The sequence below is a fragment of the Phanerochaete carnosa genome, assembly GCF_000300595.1.
Source record: "Phanerochaete carnosa HHB-10118-sp unplaced genomic scaffold PHACAscaffold_1029, whole genome shotgun sequence".
Classification (NCBI taxonomy): domain Eukaryota; kingdom Fungi; phylum Basidiomycota; class Agaricomycetes; order Polyporales; family Phanerochaetaceae; genus Phanerochaete; species Phanerochaete carnosa.
In genome coordinates this window covers 1-2,149 of record NW_006768656.1, presented here as the reverse complement: position 1 = coordinate 2,149, position 2,149 = coordinate 1, and the positions used below count along the sequence as shown (strand labels likewise).

At 51.7% G+C, this 2,149-nt stretch overlaps 1 protein-coding gene across 1 annotated transcript; it reads left to right on the top strand.

The window, feature by feature from the left end:
- Positions 1-1,733, top strand: PHACADRAFT_109468 (uncharacterized protein; the record flags this gene model as incomplete). Its single annotated transcript, XM_007403331.1, has 9 exons — positions 1-226; positions 284-426; positions 479-793; positions 842-915; positions 969-1,035; positions 1,088-1,162; positions 1,213-1,263; positions 1,312-1,344; positions 1,399-1,733. Coding segments are annotated over 9 exons (1,319 nt in total), but the record flags the coding sequence as incomplete, so codon positions are not given.
- Positions 1,734-2,149: the final 416 nt, after the last annotated feature.

Here is a 2,149-nt window from a genome sequence, read left to right as displayed (position 1 = left end):
CCAGCACCTGCGACACAGAGACGTACACGAGATCGTATTCGACGACCGCATTCTATCTGCCAAACAAAGACAGGCCAAACTTGTCCGTTCTAACGGACGCTCACGTGCGCCGCGTCCTCACCCAGCCTGGCGCTGCTGGCAATCTTACTGCCACTGGCGTCGAATTTGGCTATGGTGGCGATATTCATAGCGTGCGAGCCACCAGAGAGGTTATTTTGAGCGCCGGGTAGGAACATCTCATGCATGTCCGTTCTGTTTATTGAATGAGCGCGGCGTTCCACAGAGCGCTCAAGTCTCCGCAGATCCTAGAGTTGTCTGGGATTGGCCGAAATGATGTACTGTCGAAGATTGGAATTCCCGTCAAGCTCGATCTTCCTGGTGTCGGCGAAAACATGCAAGAACACATGGCACTTGCGATGTCGTGGGGTGTGTATCTCAGTCTGAGTGCCAACTTTTACTGAAAGCTATCACCTTAGAGCTAAAAGACGAGCTCTTGTAAGTAGTACTTTGACCCTAATACACGCAGTGTTTCTAACAAAGGTTCTGATTAGCAAGCGACCTCAGGAACACAGTGTTTCTACGATGCCCATGGCGTTCTTCCCTCTGGACCAGATCTCGGACAAGGCGGGACAGATCTGTGCACGGGCTAAGGAAGAGATCGGCAAGCTAGACCATGACACAGTTCCTGCCGGCTACGTCGACCAGACGCGACTACCGTTGGCGCGTCTTGACCCGAAGACAAGCAGTCCCATCTACGAGCTAACCGCGTCGCCCGGATTTCTATCAGGTCCCAGTGAGTTCGCATGAACTATTAGCCCTATGCACGACTGACTTTGTCAAGATCCACCTACCCCCGGAAAGCATTATATCACGCTCTTGGTGTTGGTTAATATCCTGTTCTCTCGTGGAAGCATCGTAAGCACTAGCCTCCCCTGTCCAATCACACCGCGCTGATGCATCTGACGTAGCACATCAGATCGAGTGACCCAAACGAGGATCCTGACCTCGACCCGCGCTACCTCGAACGCAACGTTGGTTAGTCGGATGGTAAAGCATCTTCTTCGCTGCGGCTAAGAGCAACAAACAGATGTGGACATGTTGCTTGAGGCGACCAAGTTCACGCGCAACCTGGCGAACAACAGTCCCATTAAAGACATGATTGGTACATTACCCGCTACATTCTACTTTGCCTCAGGATTGATAGAGAACTAGTTAAGGAGGTCAATCCTGGTCCCTCCATACAGACGGATGAGCAGCTCCTCAGTGAGTGCGTCTATGACTAGACCACATGGCCTGCTGACGTCGTGGTAGATTGGGCTAAGTCAATCCTCGCCTCTGGCCTCCGTGAGTTATCTAAAACTCAACCCTCTGCAGATCGTCTGATAGCAACCTCCACAGATACCGTGTCCTCACTCTCGATGTTGCCAAGAGAGAAGGACGGCGTTGTAGACCCCAAGCTGAAGGTTTACGGGACAGATAACCTGCGTGTCGTCGATCTCTCGATTGTTCCGCTGCACATCTGCTGCCACACACAGTGTGAGCCTCCGCAGATACGTCTTGAGCTGCCGTTGTTACTGAGTACCGTTCTTCGCCAGCCACGGCATACTTGCATCAGGGAAAAACGCCAGCGCCACACAGCGCTCCGGGTGCTGCGGGGTTCTGGTAGACTGGTAGAATGGTACCCGATTCGGCAGCCCTCTGTGGCTCTCGCTGCGCCTCCGTGGCACCAGTAGCTACCCGCCTTTGCTCAGTAGTTCACCGCAGTATGGCAGTAGCTTGTTTGTAGGTGCGAGTAGATTGTTACCACTTTCGGGGGCGTGGCGCACACAATCGCACCATAGATGTTAATGAGGGAAAACATATATTTAAACATATATTATGTTAGGTACATGTTGGTATGCTACACCTCCCTCTCATAGTCATATACTCATCACAACTTCGGCAGCATAAACAGTAAGCACAAGAGTACATCTGCAGCATGAGTTAGAGCTATTCATGGTAACAACAGAGAAGGCAGTACTCACACCTAAGTGCCAGGCTCTTCAGCAGTGGTCACCCTACTCAGCCTGGGAAGCGGTATTGGACTTGATAGTTATGAGGGACATGGTGGAGAGATCAGCATAGCCGGATTTCTATGAGCTAGTGCAAA